General features: G+C 37.0%; 1 protein-coding gene across 9 annotated transcripts in view; it reads left to right on the top strand.

The window, feature by feature from the left end:
* The window catches only part of MYO6 (myosin VI), a 152,934-nt gene that overhangs the window by 109,883 nt on the left and 19,742 nt on the right, over positions 1 to 23,309 (top strand). For all 9 annotated transcript variants that reach the window (XM_058435064.1, XM_058435060.1, XM_058435058.1 and 6 more), the window contains 8 exons: positions 3,106 to 3,144; positions 5,725 to 5,818; positions 12,318 to 12,448; positions 12,541 to 12,618; positions 14,151 to 14,280; positions 18,455 to 18,545; positions 19,278 to 19,428; positions 22,563 to 22,771. In XM_058435064.1, the coding sequence (XP_058291047.1) occupies positions 3,106 to 3,144; positions 5,725 to 5,818; positions 12,318 to 12,448; positions 12,541 to 12,618; positions 14,151 to 14,280; positions 18,455 to 18,545; positions 19,278 to 19,428; positions 22,563 to 22,771 (923 nt within the window). The remainder of the gene's footprint in view (positions 1 to 3,105; positions 3,145 to 5,724; positions 5,819 to 12,317; positions 12,449 to 12,540; positions 12,619 to 14,150; positions 14,281 to 18,454; positions 18,546 to 19,277; positions 19,429 to 22,562; positions 22,772 to 23,309) is intronic.

The raw sequence follows: 23,309 nt of genomic DNA, 5'->3' as shown, positions 1-23,309 counted from the left end.
TAATGTTAAAATTTGTGATGTTATGAGTTTAATGAATGACAAACTATAATATGTAGAACAAAAAATGTATACAAGAGAATTAATTTCTTATATATTTCTACAAAGTATTATTGTTATATTTATAATAAAACTCTACATTTGCCTTTCACTATATGTACTTTAAATATTTAAAATAATGTAATTAGGAAAAAGATTTAAGTGTCAGAATGTTATGGTACTGATAATATAAGCCTCCCCAAATTTATTTTGGATTGAAATGGGCTCTAAATAACTAAGTTGATAAAATATTTATAAGAGCTAGTTTTTTTTTAAGCTTAAACATAAATACAGGGAAAAACCTCATAATACATTTTTAGGTAACTGAATAAAAAGCCTTGAATTTTGTTATAAGTTATATTCATTATTATGAGTTTCTGATTCAATGAACAATCTTTTTTTATTTGAATATTCTTCTATTTCTGAATTGACATTTGATAGCAGGTTAGTTTAAAAATAGTATATTTGCCTATATGAAATGGATGTCGTTCACTATTTTCCTACTCTAATATTATTGTAGTATTGCTGATAAGAGCATACTTGAAATTTTAGACAATATAAATAAAAACAAAGACATTCTTACAGTTTTTCTTTGGATTACATCATCTTTTATGTTGAGCCATGAAACTTCTTATAATTGCTTATATTTAATACAATGTATTTTTTTACATTAAGCCACTGAAAATGATAGCTGAATGATACTAATAATAAAATATTTCACGTTTTTTCTCTGAGATACCTTGAAATGAAATAGTAATAGATTCTTAATTTTAAATAGAATAGCTCATTAAATTAAAATGGAAGTATATAAGGCAATAAACACAAAACAGGCTATCATTTACAGCAATACTTCAGTTACCCAACATCACTGGAAACCAGCAATTTTCTACTGGAAAGTACCTTTTTCAGGTTATTGAAACATAAACCCTTTACTGTTAGTGTTTTAGAAAAAGTTATCCTTTTTGATGGAAACATAATTCTATTATAAGAATATTTGTATGTTTTCAAATAAAAATAAAATACAAATAAAGCGTGAGTTGCCAAAGGCTTTTTACTCTTAAGCCTTATGGTCCTTGGCTGTTCTTTGATAGTTGACTTTCTTCCCTCTTTTTTCAGCTGCTAAGAGTTTATTTTGATGCTTCTATTCTTTTGACTTTATCTCCATTTTTTTTTTTTTTGGAGAATACTGTGCTTAGTCTGTGGATGAAGGAGTCTGGACTTCGTGACAGTTATTTTCTTTCCAAATTAGTCACTTTAATACTGTTCAGGCATGGTGGTTCAGATTGATTACGGTTGTCAGAACTCTGTCAATGAGATAAGTGGGATACAACTGTATTTCTTTAATTCAATGACAAATCCATTCCATTTTAATAACTTAAGCCTCTCAGTATATGTGATGTATACTGTAATAGTATCACTCATAGGAGAATGAAATTTGGTGTCAGGCCGATGTTGGAATCATGACTGCCATTATTAGCTCCGTAACTTCGGGCAAATTATTTATTTCCTTGGATCTCAGTACTTTCACCTGTAAAATGAGGTCCTTAATTAGGATTGTCTTGTTCTATCCTTAATTAGATTAAACATAATAACTCCTATGAAAAGCTTTGAGCAGTACCTGACTTATAGATGACGTTCAGTAAACTATACTTATTAATTATAGCTATGATTAATACAATGTTAGTTTAAAAATTAACAGTGGCCGGGCGCGGTGGCTCACGCTTGTAATCCCAGCACTTTGGGAGGCCAAGGTGGGCGGATCACGAGGTCAGGAGATCGAGACCACAGTGAAACCCCGTCTCTACTAAAAATACAAAAAATTAGCCGGGCGTGGTGGCGGGCGCCTGTAGTCCCAGCTACTCGGAGAGGCTGAGGCAGGAGAATGGTGTGAACCTGGGAGGCGGAGCTTGCAGTAAGCTGAGATTGCTTCACTGCACTCCAGCCTGGGCGACAGAGCGAGACTCTGTCTCAAAAAAAAAAAAAAAAAATTAACATTAGTTTGTCTTTTGTATGTAGTATAGTTAATATCTCAGTATAAAATCCAGATAGAAAAATTTTACATAATTAACTTATTTTGCAGAGTAGTAAGGCAAATAAATGATTTTAATACACTGAACCACACCACATCATAATCAATGTTATAAAAACAAGAAAGCATAGTAACTTGTAATGTTCATTGTCAATTTTTTTTGAGAAAATTGTCCAAGCATTTAAAAATAACTGAAATGTAAAATGTTTTAAAATGTTAAAGAGGCTGGGTGCAGTGGCTCACGCCTGTAATCCTAGCACTTTGGGAGGCCGAGGCGTGCGGATCACGAGGTCAGGAGATCGAGACCATCCTGGCTAACATGGTAAAACCCTGTCTCTACCAAAAATACAAAAAAATTAGCCGGGCGTGGTGGTGGGCGCCTGTAATCCCAGCTACTCGGGAGGCTGAGCCAGGAGAATGGCGTGAACCCGGGAGGCGGAGCTTGCAGTGAGCCTAGATGATGCCATTGCATTCCAGCCTGGGTGACAGAGCAAGACTCCGCCTCAAAAAAAAAAAAAAAAAAAAAGTTACAGAGGATTTCTGTAGCTAGGCAGGACAATTTTGTTTATGCTAAGTGTTCCATAAAACAGTCCTAATACATACTATTAGTGTATATTTTAAACACGTCTTCATTCTTAATGTGTGTGACACAAACTGCAGTTTGCCACATTCAAAGACTGTGCTATTGATCTCTTATTAAATGCATCCTCACTATTTTCATTTACTTCCTTCATTGCCTGTACATTTTTTCCTCATTCATTCCATCTGCAAATATGTGTGTATGTTTTTTAATATTGCTAATTTTCAGTCTTTTAATTACACAACTTCTGTGTAAGTTATTGTTCTTGCATTACATTAGCCATTTTGCATGATGCTGTCTGTTAAAGAATTTCTGTACCAGGAGGTTGTTAAACTGGAATGTGCTGTATTTGGATGTTATTGCATGTTATTTTATTCCAATACTGGAGAGCTAATATTAACTCATGACACTGTGTACTTTGGCTTTTTGAAATAATAAACTGATTTCCTTTCTTTCACAGACACAGTTAAATTTGCTTCTGGATAAACTTCGAAGTACTGTGAGTACACTTAAAAAGAAAACAGGTTGTTTTTATTGGTCATCTAAAACTATTATTAGTAATTATGCAAGTAGGCATAGTAACCCTGTACTAATTAAAAATACATTTTAAACTTTATTCCCTTATTTAAAAAAATTAGTTTTAAAAATGGTTATCGTTTTGATTAGTTTTTTTCTGAAGAAAGGTCAAATATGTATGTGAAGTCAGATTATTTTATAAATATATAGAATTCTTGACTATTTAAACATTAAGATTATCTTACAGTTTCAGGAAAGTGAAAATAAGTAGTAATAGTGGAGAAGAATTTTTTTTTTAGGATTAAAGATTAGGCATGAAATTCAATCTTATTTTATTACTCTTACAGTAACATTCTCCAGTCATGGCAATGTTGATGTGGAAAAAATGGACAAAATATTTTTGTGCCTTGCTATAGAGACAAAATTTATTAGAAGCCTGTTTTTTAACTATACATTTTAGTAATTCACTCTATTTTCTTAAATGAGAAAACATCATAGAAAGAAATTATATGTGGTTTATATAAGTGAAGCATGATTCCAAAGTAAGCCTTACTTTTTACACAAATCCACAGAACTTGAAATTTTGTTTTTGTTTTTGAGACAAGGTCTCATTCTTTCTCGCCCAGGCTGGAGTGCAGTGGTGCAATCACAACTCACTGCAACCTCCGCCTCTCTGGTTAAAGTGGTCCTCCCACCTCAGCCTCCCAATTAGCTGAGACTACAGGCATGTACCACCACTCCTGGCTAATTTTTGTATTTTTTGTAGATATGAGGTTTCGCCATGTTTCCCAGGCTGGTCTTGAACCCCTGGACTCAAGTGATCTGCCTGACTTGGCCTCCCAAAGTGCTGGCATTTCAGGCGTGAGCCATAGCACCTAGTTAGAACTTGCGTATTCTTTTTCAAATGGTCATTTTGAATAGCCAGACATTTATTGTATCAGTATTATTGTTGCTTAACTTACTGTTAGATTAATTTCTGGAACCATTAAAAATCTTTTTAATATCCTCTTTGGCTGCAAATATCTATCTCTTAAGGCCATGTATATTTAAAAACCAAGTCTGATGAAGAGAGTATTTTATTTTTATTTCTTAGATAGGATGCTGCTCTGAAATTATGAGATTACTTTGTGATTTATAGAAAAAAAGGATTTCTAAAACGTGTTCTAAAAGTGTTTGTGGGCCGGGTGCCATGGCTTATGCTTGTAATCCCCAGCACTTTGGGAAGGCTGAGGCGGGTGGATCACTTGAGATCAGGAGTTTGAGACCAGCCTGGCCAATATGGTGAAACCTCGTCTCTGCTAAAAAATACAGAAATTAGCCAGGCATGGTGGGGCGCACTTGTAATCATAGCTACTTGGGAGGCTGAGGCAGAAGAATCACTTGAACCCAGGAGGTGGAGGTTGCAGTGAGCCAAGATCACGCCACTGCACTCCAACCTGGATGACAGAACGAGACTCTCTCTCAAAAACAAAAACAAAAATAAAAATAAAAATAAATGAATAAATAAATAAATAAATAAAAGTGTTTGCAGGGAGCATCATTGTTGAAATAATTATTTGCAAGGTAATTACTTTGAAGAGAAACAGTTATTTGGATGTCTATTAGCTTCAGTACTCAACAATACGTTTCACTGTATACATAATCAGTATTCTTTCCACCTCATTCAGCATAATCTGATAATTGATTCCAAACGAATGCCTTTAAGCTTTAAAAAATATTGTTTGACAAACAAAATGTTAAAATGTTCAACAGCGCAGCTTAGGGACCTACTGTATGTTTTTGAAATAGAATGATTGAAAATATTGTTTTGTTTTCTTTTACACTTTGGCCTAAGTCTTAAGGGGCATAATTTTATTTACTCCTTTTGTCATAGGGAAATTTTATTATCATAGAAATATGGCATACATAAATACATTTAAATATAGAAAAAAATCACATGTACATCAGCCTGCAAAATGTATTGTTTAAATATGTTAGACAATTAAATGTGTTAAACTTTACAGTGAAAGACTTTCCTTTTTACAGTTTTTGACATTCAAATCTAAAATGTAGTATTTTTGTAATATTAATTAGTAATTCAAAAAGTCATTGTAAGCTTTAAAGCAGAAAAAGTATGCTTGTAAAATTTTGAGGGTTTTTTTTTTTTTTTTGATGGAGTCTCACTGTGTCATCCAGGCTGGAGTGCAGTGGCACGATCTCAGCTCACTGCAACCTCCACCTCCTGGGTTCCAGTGGTTCTCCTGCCACAGCCTCCCAAGTAGCTGGGATTACAGTTGCCCGCCACCATGCCAGGCTAATTTTTGTATTTTTAGTAGAGATGGGATTTCACCATGTTGGCCAGGCTGGTCTTGAACTCCTGACCTCAGGTGATCTGCTCATCTCAGCCTCCCAAAATGCTGGATTACAGGCATGAGCCACTGCTCCCAGCCTTGAGTTCTTTAGTAATTACTTTTACAGGTTCATATGTTAATGTTAATATGCTTTGAAAGTTGCAGGTATTCATGGAAACAGAAAACTAAGGATGCTATATGTATTGTAACAAAAAGTACCTTTATTTTCCTAGGGAGCAAGCTTTATTCGTTGCATCAAACCTAACTTAAAGATGACAAGCCACCACTTTGAAGGTGCTCAAATTCTGTCTCAGCTTCAGTGTTCAGGTATTTTCATAATCTCTGTCAGTGTGTGTTAGTAGTCATAGCTCAAATACAATTTAATAGGTTCAATATTTTCAAATAATTCACCATTATCTTGATTATTTTACAGTGCAATAAAATTTTCATCTTATATTTTCTTTAATTATAAGAAAAGTATAGAGCCACATGTGGTGGTGTACACCTGTAGTGCCAGCTACTTGGGTGGTTGAGACAAGAGGACTGTTTCAGCCTGAGTTCAAAGTCAGCCTGGGCAACATAGCAAGATCTGTTTTAGAAAAGAAAAGCATGGATGGCAAAATATTTGAGCAATATTGAGATGTTGTTTATTGTGAAATAAACAGCTTCACATTAAACATTTATGAACACCCTCTAACAGCAAAACTGGATCTTCCTTAAGTAGGCAGCTTTCTCAGTCCAGCAGTAGTTCATTTCTCATTCCACACATGATGGTCAGAAGGTAGGTTTTGTTGTCCTTTCTTCCCACTCCACCACTTGTAAAGAAAATGAAAACACGATTCCCTCTGCATCTGTGACACTTCATGCATTTGCTTAAACTGTCACTTCCTACCCCTCACCCTGCCATGTCTGACCTTGCTCGGGCACCAGGCTTGCTCTGCTTGCTTTATGCCATGCCCGTCCTCCCCCCTCACCAACACTACCCCTAATTTTTCCCAAGGTATCAGCCTTCTCCTTTCTTGTTTATCTTTTGATCCAACTCAGCTTCCTGATACTTCCTTAAACTTCCTTCTTCTCTGACCCCTTATTTTGCTCCTTTGAGAGGTAGATTTACTATGAAGCTAAGATTACTTAAGCTTCAGGGTCCTTCATTTAAATAAACCCCTTCCAAAGCCCTGCATATAATTTTCTGCTTCGCTAAAGGCCTGTCCCCCTGTAAGCTTCAGCCCCCGCCTCACAAATCTGGATCTGCCCTTGACTTCTCTTGCAAAACCATAGCTATTGATGGACCTAATTCTGTTCTTTCTTATTGTCTGCACAGGGTTGATAGACAAGACAGGATGGCACCAGTTAAATTCATCATCACTGATCTTTAAAGGGCTCTCAAACCTGTCCTGCCAAGTTTTCCTGGTCAGCATATTCTGTTTCTCATCAGAGACTGGTCAGACCCATCCTGCTTTCCTCAAATCTCTGCGCCTCTGGTATCAGATGGGCTTACCTCCTTAACTAAATAACCGAAAGCTTCTCTTGTCTGCCACCAAGCACTTCTGCCTACCACTTAACCTTCCCTTCTGTTAAGAAAGTAGGGATTGCCTCTCTTCCTGGTTGAGGCTTATAGTTCTTTGAAAGCCATCTCTTCCTAGTTTTTCATAGGTCTTCAGCATTGTTTATGTTTGTCATACTATTCCCTTTCAGATAGATCTTTCCCATTACCATTTAAACATGCTGACATCTCATCTCTGAGCCACATTCCCTTACAGCTACCTCCTCCTTACTGTTTTTCTCCAGTTCCTTTTCTCTCCAAGAATAGGTTATTATTGCTTTTACAGTTTCATGCATTCCACTTACTCTTTAACTCCAGGATAATTTAGCTCCCACCTTGATGAGGTCACCAGTGATTGCCTTGTTCTGAAGCAAATGTCCCTTTTGCAGTCCTTATTTTAGTGGACTTCATAGCCACATTTGACTCTGGCCAACCCTTTTAACATATCCTTTTCTTGGTTCCTGACATGGTCTGTGCCTCTGCTTTTCTTTTGAATTCTCTGACCTTTCCTGATTCCCCTGCAGGCTCATTGTCTTCTACCTGGACATTTGTTATCATTTTTCAGGATTTAAGTTAGGCCTGTTTTTCTTCTCATTCTATGTCAGTACTGTCCAGAAGACCTTTACATGATGATGGAAATTTTCCATATCTGTCAGTTTAGTAGCCATGAGACACATTTGACTCCTAAGTACTTGAAATGTGGCTAAGAATGAGTGAGTTACTACATTTTAAATTTTGTTTAAATTAAAATTTTTTTTGGTTGGGAGGGGCAGGGTTTATTCTGTTACCCAGGCTGGAGTGCAGTGGCACAATCATGGCTTACTGCAGCCTCAGCCTCCCGTACTCAAGTGATCCTCCTGCTTCAGCCTCTCAAGTAGCTAGAACTAGAGGCATGTGCCACCACGCCCAGCTAATTAAAAAAAAATTTTTTTTGTACGGACAGGATCTCACTATGTTGCCCAGGCTGGTCTCCTGGTCTCAAACTCCTGGGTTCAAGTGGTCTTCCTCCCTCAGCCTCCCAAAGTGATGGGATTATAGGCATGAGCCACCATGCCTGGTCTTAATTTTAATTTTTAAAAATTTAAATTTAAGTAGTCTTATGTGGCTAGTGCCACTGTAGAGCACGTGGCTAGTGACTGCCAAGTTGAACAGCACAGATGTATATTCCCTTAGGTAGGCTCCCCAGTCCTGCTGATGTAACCTTCTAAACAGTGAGTCCTGATAGTCTCTAATCCAAGCTGTCACCATCTCTTACCTGGATTTTTGCTGTAGCTTCCTAAGTATTCTCCTGTCTCTTCAGTCTGTTTTTCACATGTATCCAGAATTATCCCCAACTCATCTCTAATCATCATGTCCTTTTACTGCTTAAAATGCTCTAACGGCTTCAGATTAGTATTAGGGTGAAGAGGTCCCATAGAGCCTGGCCCATGTGTCCCTAGCTTCATTTCTTTACACTCTCTCTCTCCCCTTTCTCCTTCAGCCAGCCTAATTTTCATTTTTGTTCCCTAAATGCTGCATATTTCCTCCCAGCACAGGACCTGTGCACATGCTACCTCCTCTGTTTGGGATGTTCTTGCTGTACCTTTTCCTTTATCTTTCACATCTCAGCTCTGTCATCACTTCCTATGAAAGCTTTTCTTGATATTCCTGACATGGAGGGGAGCCTGAGTTTGGGGTGCTGAGCTCAAGTGCCTTTATTTCACAGTTGTAGTTACAAATTTTGTACATATTTGTATAATTATTTTATTTTCCCCTCCTTTATTCCATAAGCCCCATGAGGGTGAGAACTGCATCTGTTTTGGCTTACACATACATTCCTGTTTCCCTGGTGTATACTAGACTCAGTAAATATTTGTTGAATGGAATGAACAGTGTAGAAAATATGAAGATTTATTTGTGACTAATGCTAACAAATACTGGAAAATTAAGTAGTTCATGTCTGTTATATTTTCCATAAAGTAGAGATGCATTTTTGTAATATTCAAGTCAATTTTTTTTTCCCATTTGAATTCCTCTTTATTTCCTAAGTGAACACCTAGTGTCCTGGCAAGTTGCACCTGTTTAGATTTAGCTGCATATGCTATCAGATTAGTGGAGAGAGTATGGGCTACTGATGAATCCTTTAGCTAGGATTCCTCTTTCAATAAGCAGTATATTTCAACATCTTAAGACATGTTGGCACTTTAACAGATAATACCAATTCATTATACTTTGATTTTTTTAAGTACCAATAATAAATATCATAATAGTAATAATGATAATGATACAGAATTTGTTCCAGTGATGTAGCTAGGTGATGAGAAAATGCAAAAATCAGTAAGTTGTAGAAATAAAAATATTTATGAAGCTTTCTAAAATAAAGATATTTAAGATTCGAATTGTACTTTAACTTTCCATTTTCATTTTAAAGAGAATTAATAAATTTAAGGCACCTTTTACTAAAATTACTATTTTTTTTTTTGAGACGGAGTTTCGCTCTTGTTGCCTAGGCTGGAGTGCAATGGTGCGATCTTGGCTCACCGCAACCTCCGCCTCCCAGGTTCAAGCAATTCTCCTGCCTCAGCCTCCCGAGTAGCTGGGATTACAAGCATGTACCACCACGCTGGCTAATTTTGTATTTTTAGTAGAGATGGGCTTTCTCCATGTTGAGGTTGGTCTCGAACTCCTGACCTCAGGTGATCCGCCTGCCTCAGCCTCCCAAAGTGCTGGGATTATAGGCGTGAGCCACCGTGCCTGGCCTCTTTTTTTTTTTTTTGGGACAATCTCACTCTGTTGCCCAGGGTGGAGTGCAGTGGTACAATCTTGGCTCACTGCAACCTCTGCCTTCTGGGTTCAAGTGATTATCCTGCCTCAGCCTCCCCAGTAGGTGGGATTACAGGTGCCCACCACCATGCCTGGCTAATTCTTGTATTTTTAGCAGAGACTGAATTTCACCATGTTGGCCAGGCTGGTGTCAAACTCCTGACCTCAAATGATCTGTTTGCCTCGGCCTCCTGAAGTGCTGGGATTGCAGGCGTGAGCCACCATGCCCGGCCTAAAATTGCTATCTTCTGATTGGGAAACACCAGGGCAAAGTAGGGGAAGGTGAGAGAAGGCAAGTTTTGTTCTTCTGTAACCTTGGGGCTGTGCTGCCTGTCTTGTAGCAAAGAGGGGTGGCAGCTCTGCACCTAGAAGCCGCTCATCAGACTCCAAGAGTAAAAGCCAGTTCATGGAAATGTTTAGAAGGCAGAGTATTCACCTTAGTGGTTAAAAAAAAAAAAAATTTAAGCTTCAAAACATCTTAAGAGTAAACTAGCTGCAAGTGCTGAGAAAGCAGTTGTAGGCTTGGTAATTTGTTAAGCACCATGATATTCTTAATGAACTGTGCGACAGTTTATAGTTTGCAGCTGCAGGGCAAGCCAGGAGACTTAGATGCATACATTTCCAAAGGTACTTGTTTATTTGATACAAATGGCCAAAAACTGTGATGATACTAACCAAACTTTACTTTTCTTTCTCCAAGCAAAGCCTAGAGCTAAATCTAGTTCAGGAGATTTTTTTTTCCCCCATACGAATGATTTCTTTAATGTGTTTCATTAATTAATATTGAAAATTCACAGTAACAGAAATTAAATAGTACAGAATAATATAAGTAACAAGAAATCTCAGCTCTTAGAGGTGACCACTAACTCTACGTCTTGGATATATTTTTTATACTGGTTGGATTAAGCTTTGCTCTATTCTTTTAAATTAATATGTCATATCCCATCATATGGTTGTAACACAATCAATTGATATTTTAGTTTTTTTCTGGGTTTTTTTCTATTACCAACAATGACCTAGAGGACATCTGGACATTGTCCACACGCGTATCTTTGCCCACAAGTGTGAAAAATCATAGAATAGATTTACTGAGCCAAAGGGATATTTCCAAATTGCCATCCAAAATTGTTACACTGGCTTACTTTTCTATTAAGAATGCATCTGTGTGTTTTCCTACGCTGTCATCAGCTCTGAGTACTAGTTGATATCTTATACCTTTGCCAGTCAAATGGGTTAAAATTCAGTCTCACTGCTTGTAAAGGCCATCTTTCCTGTGAGATTACTTTAAAATAAAAATTCACTGGTTTAAAAAGTCTTAGAGTTTGTTTTAATTTAAATTTTTGGCCAGCAGGAATTTATTTTGGTGTAAGAAGTGAGACAAGGATCTAATGTTATTTTTGTTTTCCAAGTGGCTTGCCATTTGTCGTAATACTATTTATTGAATAATCTTACTTTCTCCGTTGATTTGAATAGTCCCAGAGGCTGAAATCTAGGTCTTGTAAATAAAAGTCCTGGCATCACTTATAGCTCAGCCTTTCCCTGCCTATTTCACACTTTTTCTGACCTGAAAAGCTCACATTGACCCAAGACTCAGATTAACCACTTACTAGAGTTATACTGAAAATAGATATTTATCCAATAGACTAATCATCCCAGTAGTCTAGTTGCTTTGAGAAGTGAGGGAAAGGCAGTCTTTATAGTGAAACAGTGAGCTCTTCTTTCTTTTCCATTTGCCTTATGCACTGATGATAACTTGGGAATGTATCTACTTTTTGGAGATTCTTTCAGGAATTTTGTTCTAAAATTAACCTCAGGCCTTTGAAAGTGGTTTAATGGTTTAATGCAGGGCTTTGCCTTATATACTGTGTTTGTGACACAGAGTCTTCTAACAGAAAAAAAGATACAAACTAGACTTGATCTTCCCTTAGTTTTGTTTTGTTTTGATACAGTGTCTCACTTTGTCACCCAGGCCGGAATACAGCATCCTGCAAGGCTCACTGCAGCCTCCACCTCCTTTGGCTCAGATGATCCTCCTGAGTAGCTGAGGCTACAGGCACGCACCACCATGCCTGGCTAATTTTTCTTTTTTTTTTTTTTTTGTAGAGATGGGGTTTTGCCATGATGCCCAGGATGGTCTTGAACTCCTAGGCTCAAGCAGTTTCCCTGGCGTGGCCTCCCAAAGTGCCGGGATTATAGGCATGAGCCACTGCACCCAGTTAGACTTGATCTGTCTAGAGACCAATAATTTGCCACTAGAAAAGAGTCTTACTGGGTTTAGAGCAAATTTGACTATAGTAGTTTTAGGTGGTGGATAAGTTGGGACATAATGAGCGTAAATATTTTCCTATGTAATATTTAATTGCTGATAATTCTCATAAATTGCCTGTTTCTAAACAGTAACTTACAAAAATGATCATTCACAAGTTATTTTGGACTTCTGAACAGTGATTGACAGTGCTTTATGTTTGTTCCTGAATCTAGGGATGGTGTCTGTTTTGGACTTGATGCAGGGTGGTTACCCATCACGAGCTTCATTTCATGAACTCTACAACATGTACAAAAAGTATATGCCAGATAAACTTGCAAGATTGGATCCAAGACTATTTTGTAAGGTATAAATGCCACCCAAATTGAAATTTCTTAGCTATAAACTTGTCTTTTCTATTAATAATTGACATTTAACTTTTTAACTTTTATTTTTCAGGCTTTGTTTAAAGCTTTGGGCTTAAATGAAAATGACTACAAGTTTGGGTTAACCAAAGTATTTTTTAGACCTGGCAAGGTAAATATACATTTTTACTTTAAACTGTAATATCATGAAAACAAATAGTTGGGGTTAGAGTGAATATCTTAAAGTATTTAATAATTTGTATTATTCTTGAATTATATGGTTACTAACAACATGAATTGCCATTTTCCATACCATTTCCCAGAAAAGAAAAAAAAGTTGAGAGGAAGGTAATTATATATAATGTTCATAATTTGTTTAGCTTTACTCATACATATTTATTCTAAACTCCCTATTTATTTTAGAGCACAGGTGTCCAGTCTTTTGGCTTCCCTGAGCCACACTGGAAGAAGAACAATTGTCCTGGGCCACACATAAAATACACTAACACTAATGATAGCTGATGAGCTAAATAAACAAAACAATTGCAATAAAAATCTCATAATGTTTTAAGAAAGTTTATGAGTTTGTGTTGGGCCTCATTCAAAGCTGGGACAGTCTTGTTTTAGAGCTTTAATAATTATTTGAGAACTAATAGTCTCATAGAGAAAGCACTTTTTCTTGTTTAAACTCCCGAAAAATTAGAAATATTTATTGAGCGCTTAAGACAAAGATTTAAATATCTTTACTCTCGTTATGTTACCTTTAATTTAATTTTGACTACAAGAAGCCATTATATTGGTTGATGGGTTTTTGACATTCTTAATATTATAGTGGGATATTTGGTATAGGATTGAAATCATTATGGAATTTTGTGGTATATAGTGGAAATAATGTATTTTATTAGTTAAGAACCTATTAGCTGTTTTATTTGTGTTGTCTGTCACTTAGTAGCAAAAATTTCTCATCTCTGTTTAAAATGGAAATGGGGGTTGGGCGCTGTGGCTCATGCCTATAATCCCAGCACTTTGGGAGGCTGAAGCAGTGGGATTGCTTGGTTCCAGGAGTTTGAGACCAGCTTGGGCAACATGGCAAAACCTCATCTCTACAAAAAAATACAAAAATTAGCTGGGTGTGGTGGTGCGTGCCTGTAATCCCAGCTACTTGGGAGGCTGAGGTGGGGAGGATTGCCTGAGCCTGGGAAGTTGAGGCTGCAGCGAACCAAGATTGTGCCACTGCAAAAAAGGTTGGGGGTGGGTAATGGAAGTTAGGAGAGACAGAATAATTTTGGTGGTACCTAGTGTTGTATAGCTAATATGCACTTATCAAAAGCTCCATAAGGATATCTGAGAATGTGGGTGAGCCAATTCAGAGATACAATAGTTCCTTTTCATTCTTTTCTTAATAAAGTCTTCTTGCCAGCCATCTAATTTAAAAGTCATTCCCCCCCAACTTTTGTTATTGAATGTGCTACCTAGCATTAAGTAACCTCCTTACCTCCAAAACAGCTCCTGAAGAAAGAAAGGAAGCAAAAATGTGGCCAAGTGTGTTTGGGTTTGTTGTATTCTCTGCCAAGGCCTATGTAATTAACATGTGACCATTTTCAGACAGTTAGATTTTGGATTTCAATTCTGTTTACTTCATGTCTTTGTGTGTTCAAATGCATTTATATTTTACTACTGATATTAAATTATTTCACTTCCTAGTTTGCAGAATTTGATCAGATCATGAAGTCTGACCCTGACCACTTAGCAGAGTTGGTTAAAAGAGTCAATCACTGGCTCACATGCAGTCGCTGGAAGAAAGTTCAGTGGTGCTCACTCTCAGTCATCAAATGTAGGTGTTTTCCTTTACACCTGTAGGATCTTTCATTGTTTTAAGATGGTTTGTGGAGTGTTGTAAAGCTGTCTCAGAGGTGATGCTGGGCAACAGAGACTGAGACTTGTTCACACTGGGTCCCAGGTTCCTATTTGTAGATGATCTTTCTTTTTTTATTTTTTGAGTGTATGATACTTATTTTCTTTATTCAAATGTGTTATAGGAGTGTCAGTTTCATAGTGTCCTAACAAAACAGAATTCACTATCTTGATCTCTCGTCCTTGCAACCCTCACTATCCCCTAATCTCTCAGACTTAAACCAGCACTTTTCTTTCTACCTGCATGGCATCTACAATACATATACCCCAAAAATTCTAATTGTAATTGACTTTCCTTTGTTATCCCTGAAATACTGTCAGTCACCAGATCCTGTTGATTCCTTCTCCAAATACTGTACATTCCTTTCTTTTTCTTGCCAGTGCCTTAGTGAAGGCCTTTTCCACCTTTGGCATAATAATTTCATTAGCTCCCAGACTGGTTTTCCTGATTTCTTAGAGATATCTCTCTAAGCTAGAAGCCTTTTATAGCTTTCCTTTAATAAAAGGTGAAGTCTAAATTATTTGAATGTCTTTCAAGATCATGTAAAATGGTGTGTCAGTTTTTTGTTTCAGTCTCTTCCCCCACCATCCCCTCTTAAATCCTGTTCTTTGAAAGGATGTCTGTCATAATCCTGAAAGACACTGTCTTGAACACCATAATACCAAATGTTGAAATCTTAAAAGATGAAAGTCCCAAAACTAGGATTCTGTAAAAAATAATAAAAAAATATTTATTTACATTTTAAAAAGGGGATTTGAGAAACATATAAAAACATGACAGAACTCTTCATAGGCCACTTTACACAATAAAATAGGCAATAATAACATATATATTTTTGAAAGTATAAACACATATACTAACAATAGTTGCATGGGTATAACAGGAGCAGACAAACCATATTCATAAAGAATAGGGGAAAAGGTGAAATGCGTAAACACATATTACTGTGGTTGGTAATTGTGCACCCAGCTTTGTTACTGCAGTCATCTGAAATACTGTGATGATGAACAAGCTGTCTTTTGATGAGATCAGTCAAAAACCATAGTCACCACTGCATTTGTAGTTGCCCAGAGAACTGAGATCTTGAGAAATTTTATCTTTTACAAGTGCAGATGTATGATAAAGGACATCTGTTCATTGATTAAGTTTCAGTGTTTGTATATATATACACAATGTTTACCCAGAAAGTAAATGTTGTGATAATGCATTTTCATGGAGTTAAATTTGCAAAAAATGAATACAGTAAATTAGAACTTTCTAAAAATTTCTACATAATTAAAAAATGCTAACAATTTAAGATAGTGAAAATAAAAACAAAGACAAGAAAAAGAAAAAAAAACCCAAAACTAAAAAGGAAGTTTGACATACAAAAAAGTGTATCACAGGGATAGATTATAGGCAGTTGCATGGAGATAGTCCATAAGAGCTGGCTGACTTTCTCAGTCATTAACTATATTTTGAAGTCTTGTACCATGAATAATAGGTGCTTTTTTCCTTTTAGGACATGGTTTTTCTTGGAGAATATGTTCATATTCATTTTCTTCATGAGATTGCTCTTTTTGAAATTCTGTGATTGCTCTGATTGGGATTTTTGGGATTTTTGATGTTAGGGATTTTAATCTAGGAATTTTGATCTTTTGGGATTTCAACATTTGGGATTATGGCTTTTGGGATTAGGAATTCAAACCCCTTTGACATACTGGGCTAAGCTGCTTTTATGTGTGGTTTGGCCAGGTCATAGCAGCTACATAGCTGGCCCAAAACAATAGTGAGGGACAGAACATTTTGGGGTTACCTAAGGATCTGTGGCAAACCTTTAATTGTTGGGGGCTGTGTAGGAATCAGTAACTTGATTACATTTACAGTTGCCCCTTATACTCATCAGAGTACCTGAAGTAGTGCTAGGTACATGAAAAGGATTCAGTGAATTTTTCCTTATCAGTAGAAAAGGAAAATTCTTTTGGCCTAATGAAAAAGAATCATGCAAACAAAGATTATTTTTGAGGTATTTTAGACAATTGTGAATATAGATAAAAAGAGAATTATTAATAGAAGAAGAAAAAAGATAGCAGAATCTTTTCCCCATCATTTTCCAAATAAAACAGAAATATCTTTATTACTGTAGTTTAATACGTTCAGCTTTACACATTGCATTATGATAGAAAACACATTATAGTAAAATCATCTGTTACACCATTCATTTTTGTGGACTGTGTTCTACAGTGGTACCAAAGTCAGTAACCAGGCAGGGATCTTTGCAGAATGTTAATAGGAAGCTCTGAAAACAAAGTTCAAGGTCAGATCATCCTAGGAAATTCTGAGTAACTGAAGTTAAGTAGATTTCTTTGCTGTAGGATTCTCAGAGGCTTCACTCTGTATGTTCATTGTGAACCTCCATACAGAAGTGTGGTGTACGGCTTTTCATAAATTCATTTGACAGGTAAATCCTTTTTTCAGGACATACCTATTCACATTTCATGAACAAATGTTGCCTAAGACAGTTTGGGAGGTAGCAGTGTAGCATACTAAGGAAATAATGCATTTAAAATGTAAGCCTAACCAGATACATGATATTGTAACTGCCCAGTGTTCTCCTTGCCCACTACCTAGACAGAGCTGATTTATCAAGATGGGAATTGCAGTAGAGAGACAGTAATTAACGTAGAGTCGGCTGTATGGGAGACTGGAGTTTTATGATTACTCAAATCAGTCTCTCTGACAACTCGGAGATCTGAATTTTTAAGGATAATTTGGTAGGTAGGGGCTTGGGTTGGAGATGAAATCATAGGGGGTCAAAGTTGAGTTTTTCTTGCTTTTTTCTGTTCCTGGGTGGGAGCACAGAACTGGCTGGGCCAGATTACCTATCCCGGTGGCATCAGCTGGTGCATTGGAAGGTCTACAAAATATCTCAAGCACTGATTTTAGGTGTTGCAACTGTGATGTTATACCCGGGAGCAATTTGGGGAGGTTCAGATTCATGCAGCTGGAGGCTGTGTGGCTCCTAAACCGTAATTTCTAATCTTGGAGCTAATTTGTTAGTCCTACAAAGGCTGACTGGTTCCCCAGGCAAGAAGGGGGTTTATTTTGGGAAAGGGTTATTATCATGTTTGTTTCAAAGTTAAACTTTAATAAACTAAATTCTTTCCCAAGATTAGTTCGGCCTACACCCAGGAATGAACAAAGACAGTTTAGAGGTTAGAAGCAAGATGGAGTTGGTTAGGTCAGATCTCTTTTACATAATTTCCTTAGTTGTAATTTTTGCAAATGCAGTTTCAATATCTTTTTATTTTTAAGAAGAACAAGAAATTATAGAAATGTTAAAACTGGCTGGGCACGGTGGCTCACACCTGTAATCCTAGCACTTTGGGAGGCTGAGGTGGGAGGATCACTTGAGGTCAGGAATTCAAGACCAGCCTGGCCAACATGGCAAAACCCTGGCTCGAATAAAAATACAAAAATTAGCCCGGCGTGGTTTGTGCCTGTAGTCCCACCTCACCTACTCAGGAGGCTGAGGCATGAGAATCTCTCTTTTTTTTTTTTTTTTTTTTTTTTGGAAATGGAGTCTTGCTGTGTCACCCAGGCCAGAGTGCAGTGGCATGATCTCAGCTCACCGCAAGCTCCACCTCCTGGGTTCACGCCATTCTCCTTCCTCAGCCTCCCATAGCTGGGATTAAAGGCGCCCGCCACCATGCCTGGCTAATTTGTTTGTATTTTTAGTAGAGACGGGGTTTCACCGTGTTAGCCAGGATGGTCTCAATTTCCCAACCCCACGATCCGCCCTCCTTGGCCTCCCAAAGTGCTGGGATTACAGGCATGAGCCACCGCGCCTGGCCGAGAATCTCTTGAATCTGGGAGGTGGAGGTTGCAGTGAGCCAAGATCATGCCATTGCACTCCAGCCTGAGTTGAGACTGTCAAAACAAAAACAAACAAAAAAGATGTTAAAACTTTCTGTTTTTGATGTCTGATATATAATAATATGGTCGTCAAGATTTCATGTTTCTTGAGAATTACTTTGTGAAAATGAGTTTTTTTAATATATGTCAGATTTAAACTGAATAATTTTCTATCATTTTATTTTACTCTTACACATAGTGAAAAACAAAATAAAATACAGAGCTGAAGCCTGTATTAAAATGCAAAAAACTATTCGAATGTGGCTTTGCAAGAGGAGACACAAACCTCGGTAAGATGAATAGTTCCTAAAAAGAACTCTACAAAACCTAGTTACTGTAATACAAAATGACGATAAAGTCATAATAAAAAGCAGTTTGGATACTCAAGTTTTCTCATGTTTTTTGTAAAATGATAGTAGTCTTTTATTTGTAATATTTATTTGAAATTAGTTAATTCATTTATTACCTTATTACTTGCCTCATTCTATAAAAGAATTTGAAGTGGCATACAAAAATGTGTAAAGACTATAAAACAAGAAATAAGTAGTTGAGAGAAGCTCTTTTATTCTGATTATTTTAGTTATTTGAGTTTCTTGATAATGTCAAGGTGACTTTTTTTAAAAAACATCTCACTAATATTCAAGATTATCTGTAGGAATTACATTGTCTCATTATAAATTAGTCTTTATTTCTTATTTGAATCTTTCATTTTTAATTTAGACTTTTAAAAATTGGAAGTCTGAATATCTCTATTGATCCATCACACCTTCAAAGAGACTAGATTCAGTTCCTCTGTGATTTGAATTCTCAAATTTGTAGAAAGCTTTAATCCCGTTGACAGGCATCAGTGTCATTCACACTCATATTTGATTTTTTTTAGCCTTCAACAAGAGATCTGAAAAAGAGAATACTAGATAATACTGAAAACAGAAGTGAAATACCGTTTAGCATTTTATAAATGAAAAATCTGCCAAAAGTACTAAAGGATGAAATTAAGCTCTAATGAAGTATTATTTTTACAGCATTGATGGCCTGGTTAAGGTGGGCACACTGAAAAAACGACTTGATAAATTTAATGAGGTAGTCAGTGTGTTGAAAGATGGAAAACCAGAGATGAATAAACAGATCAAGGATCTGGAAATTTCTATTGATGCTTTGATGGCCAAAATTAAGGTATGTAATTTTAACCCAAATGACTTTGACTTTTTATATAATTTAATCTATTTTGTTATTGGTATTGAAATTGTATAGAAAACGTCCTTATTTTTTCAAAATTACAAAATGTGTTGAGACTCAATGATGGCAAGTAGATGCTCATCATTATTACCTCTACTCTTTATGTTTGAAAAATTTCATAGCTAAAAGTTAAAGAAGACAATTTTTATGCCATTTCTTCTGTTGCTAAGAAAGATATTCCCTGCAACTTAATACCTAGGTGATGGGATGATCTGTGCATCAAACCCATCATGGCACACATTTACTTGTGTAACAAACCTGCACATCCTGCACGGGCATCCCTGAAATTAAAAGTTGAAGGTCCTGCGTGGTGGCTCAGGCCTGTAATCCCAGCACTTTGGGAGGCTGAGGCGGACGGATCATGAGGTCGGGAGATCGAGACCATCCTGGCCAACATGTTGAAACCCAGTCTTTACTAAAAATACAAAAACTAGCTGGGTGTGGTGGCCTGCACCTGTAATTCCAGCTACTTGGGAGGCTGAGGCAGGAGAATCGCTTGAACCTGGGAGGCGGAGATTGCAGTGAGCCAAGATTGTGCCACTGCATTCCAGCCTGGCGATAGAGTGAGACTCCGTCTCAAAAAAGAAAAAAGAAAATTAAAGTTGGAGCAGAAAGAAAATGCCCAGGCATGGTGGGTCATGCCTGTAATCCCAGCACTTTGGGAGGCCGAGGTGGGCGGATCACAAGGTCAGGAGATTGAGACCATCCTGGCTAACATGGTGAAACCTCATCTCTACTAAAAATACAAGAAAAAAAAAAAAAATTAGCCTGTCGTGATGGGGAGCGCCTGTAGTCCCAGCTACTCGGGAGGCTGAGGCAGGAGAATGGCATGAACCCCGGGAGGCGGAGCTTGCAGTGAGCCGAGATTGCGTCGCGCCACTGCACTCCAGCCTGGGCGACAGAGCAAGACTCTGTCTCAAAAAGAATAAAAAATAAAAATAAAAATAAAAGTAGCGGGGCATGGTGGCTCCTGCCTGTAATCCCAGCACTTTGGGAGGCCGAGGTGGGCGGATTACTTGAGGTCAGGAGGTTGAGAGCAGCCTGGCCAACATGGTGAATCCCCGTCTCTACTGAAAATACGAAAGTTAGTGGGGTGTGATCGCAGGCGCCTGTAGTTCCAGCTACTTGAGGCAGGAGAATTGCTGGAACCCAGGAGGCAGAGGTTGCAGTGAGCCAAGATTGTGCCACTGCACTCCAGCCTCGGCGACAGAGTGAGACTACGTCTAAAAATAAATAAATAAATAAATAAATAAATAAATAAATAAATGATAAAAGTAATATAATACTATAAAAAATTTGGAGGCCAGATGTGATGGCTCGCACCTGTAACCCCAGCACTTTGGGAGGCCCAGGCGCAGGGATCACCTGAGCTCAGGAGTTAGAGACCAACCTGATCAACATGGCCAATAACCTGTCTCCACCAAAAATACAAAAAATTAGTTGGGCATGGTGGTATGAGTCTGAGGTCCCAAGGAGGCTGAGGTTAGAGGATTGCTTGAGCCTAGGAGGTGGAGGTTGCAGTGAGCAGAGATTGCACCACTGCACTCCAGCCTGGGTGACAGTGAGACCCCTGGCTAAAAAAAAAAAAAAAAAAAAAAAATTGGATAAACCACCAAAAACTTCTTAATACCTCCACATTAACAAATTCAGTTAATATACTGTTGTATATCACAGTATATTTTTACTTTTATTTTTACAGTATAATTTTACTTGTTTTTACTTTACCTTACACTCTTTCTTTTATGCATAAATTTTTACAGTTCTTATCATAATATACATTTCAATTTCTGTGTCTACCATTATGTTGTATACTTGTCCATGTTAATACATTATCTTCGTAGATACGATAATATAATTTACTTAATTTTGTGAAAATAGCAATTTCCTCTCCAATTTTATAGGAAAAAAATGGAATCCTTTTTTTGTTTTGATTTTTATTTATTTGATTACTAGTGGAATTGAAGACTTTTCTATATGCTTGTTAATTATATTTCATATTTCATTAATTACATTTCATATCTTTTTCTCATTATATTTTAGAGTTTCAATGCTTTTTCTCAGTTTCATAGGTCAGTGCAAGTATGTGGGATATAATAAATATCTTAAAGTGAGCGTTTTATATTTTCTGCAGATATTTTATGTAAACAATGGCAATCTTGGAGATAGAAAGGAAAAAAAAGGTCTGGAGGAAAATGAAAATGCTATAAATAGACTCAGCTGATTTTGTAAATCAGTCAAGGGCCGTCTTTGTTTATGTGGTATCATTATAAGTTAAAATTTAACCCACCCACATTTTTTGAAGGCTAATTTTAGAAATCATCCAATAATTTTGGATGTATTTAGTAATTTTTAAAATATTCTCTAGGTACTATTTGAACATTATTCTAAAATAGTAGTAAACGCTTGCTAAATTAGCTGATCATTACTTAAGAAATAATTCTTTTTGAGATAAGAGTCTTGCTCTGTTGCCCAGGTGGGAGTGCAGTGGTGTGATCTCGGTTCACTGTAACCTCCACCTCCCGGGTTCAAGCAATTCTCCTGCCTCAGCCTCCTGAGTAGCTGGGACTATAGGTGTGTACCACCATGCCCAGCTAATTTTTATATTTTATTTTTATAAGAGGGTTTCATTATGTTGGCCAGGCTGGTCTCGAACTCCTGACCTCAGGTGATCTGTCCACCTCAGCCTCCCAAAGGGCTGGGATTACAGGCGTGAGCCACCGCACCCGGCCTAGAAATAATTTTTAACTGCAGTATATTACCTTGTCCACAGTACACCTGTCTAATTGATGCCTAATACTTGTGTGCAGAGATAATATAAAACATTTTTTGAATAGTATTTAATGTACAAACAGTGTAGCAAAGATAACAGATGTACTGCTTACCATCTTACCTAGTTTTTGCTTATTTGCATATTGGAGTAGTTTTTTATTTTAAATTGTGGTAAAAAACAATAAAAACATTAAAATTTATCTTAGCCATTTTTCAGTTTATAGTTCAGTATTGTTAAGTATATTCACATTGTTGTGCAACAGAAGAAATAAGCTTTTACGTACCTATTTTATTTTTTAAAGGCCACTATGATGACGCAGGAACAAATTCAGAAAGAATATGATGCACTGGTTAAAAGCTCAGAGGAACTCCTCAGTGCATTACAGAAAAAAAAACAGCAGGAAGAGGAAGCAGAAAGGCTGAGGCGTATTCAAGAAGAAATGGAAAAGGAAAGAAAAAGACGTGAAGAAGACGAAAAACGTCGAAGAAAGGAAGAGGAGGAAAGGCGGATGTAAGGCATTTATATTATTTTTAATAAGAGACTTAAAGAAATAGTGAATTCTTGGTATTGACAGTGGTTAATGACAATTATTTGTTTTGTTTTGTTTTTGTGACAGGGTCTTGCTCTGTTGCCCAGGCTGGAGTGCAGTGGCGCAATCTTGGCTTACTGCACTCTGCCTCTCGGGTTCAATCGATTTTTCTGCCTCAGCCTCCTGAGTAGCTGGGATTACAGGTGCGCACCACCACGCCTGGCTAATTTTTGTATTTGTACTAGAGACGGGGTTTCACTATGTTGGCCAGGCTGGTCTCAAACTCCTGACCTCAGGGGATCCACCCGCCTCGGCCTCCCAAAGTGCTTGGATTACAGGGTGAGCCACCGTGCTCGGCTGACAATTCTTAAAACTGTGTTCTTATTTTAATGAACTAATTTTGTAATAAGTTTGAAAATTAAGAAAATAAGGTCATTTTATAATAGTGATAACATAAAATAATTTCAACTATAATTTGAATTTTAGTTAGACTCTTAAACCTGAGGATTTTCTTCTTTT

This window comes from Hylobates moloch, unplaced genomic scaffold, assembly GCF_009828535.3.
Source record: "Hylobates moloch isolate HMO894 unplaced genomic scaffold, HMol_V3 SCAFFOLD_2, whole genome shotgun sequence".
Taxonomy (NCBI): domain Eukaryota; kingdom Metazoa; phylum Chordata; class Mammalia; order Primates; family Hylobatidae; genus Hylobates; species Hylobates moloch.
Note: the sequence above shows the minus strand (reverse complement) of the source record. Positions and strands in the feature narration are given on the sequence as shown.